Source organism: Hippocampus comes, unplaced genomic scaffold (genome assembly GCF_001891065.2).
Source record: "Hippocampus comes isolate QL1 unplaced genomic scaffold, H_comes_QL1_v1.1 scaffold69, whole genome shotgun sequence".
Taxonomy (NCBI): Eukaryota; Metazoa; Chordata; class Actinopteri; order Syngnathiformes; family Syngnathidae; genus Hippocampus; species Hippocampus comes.
In genome coordinates, this window is record NW_017805505.1 from 228,780 (window position 1) to 229,576 (window position 797).

General features: G+C 48.2%; 1 protein-coding gene across 1 annotated transcript in view; it reads right to left on the reverse strand.

Annotated features, from left to right (window-relative positions):
- LOC109520384 (disks large-associated protein 2-like) overlaps positions 1 to 407 on the reverse strand; it is a 23,611-nt gene extending 23,204 nt beyond the window's left edge. Inside the window, exon 1 of the mRNA XM_019877570.1 lies at positions 7 to 407. Within this exon, the coding sequence (XP_019733129.1) occupies positions 7 to 337 (331 nt within the window). The 5' untranslated portion in view covers positions 338 to 407. The remainder of the gene's footprint in view (positions 1 to 6) is intronic.
- Positions 408 to 797: the final 390 nt, after the last annotated feature.

Below are 797 nucleotides of genomic sequence, written 5' to 3' on the forward strand. Positions count from 1 at the left end.
AGGCGGTGATGGCGACGCAGTCGTCCCTTGTTGCCGAATCGTAATACTGGGAGCTGTAGTGCATTCGGGGGAAGGTGCTGCTGGAGATGTGGTCGGACACGGCGACGGGAGGCATCACAACCGGGGACATCATCATACAGTCGGAGTGGATGGAGCTCCGTGGTGAGTAGCGATGTTGGAAGTCCATAGGGCAGCTCTCTGTTGGGCTGAGTAAGTAGGAAGTGTGGCGGGAGTCCGAGCCATGGTGCGGGTGGACGTCATGCACATAGGGATCATAGTCAAGGCCATGGGGTAAAGGGATCTGGTGTTGGGAGCGGCTTCCCGATAAGCCCTTCATGTTCCTGGCCGGAGGGAGGTGTCTGGCTTCATTGAACTTTCGAGACCGGGACCAAGGTGCAAACGTCTGGTCTGCTTCAAAGAGTAAGACAGAAAGAAAAAAAACATGAGGAAGAAAGTTAAAAACAAAAAATTCTCCCAAGAATTCTACTTGTATTCCCTTCATAAATCAATTCTAAAATCATTCGATTGTGACAGCGCTGCACTCTATATACACTCTATTCACTCCTTTGATCCCATAATCTCCGCGAAAGAGGCCGTAGGCACGAATTGCAAAATCAGGTGTGATATTTCTCTGGAAGAAATTGAATTTGAAATGAAATTGCCAGCCATTTAATTGCATAATCGTGCAGGAAGCGACACCACTAATCAGGAGGAGGAAATTCAGATAAAAACATTGTAGAGCGGTTACAATGCGGGTTGGAACAGCAAATGAGCTATTTTCAACTTCCCACCGTTGT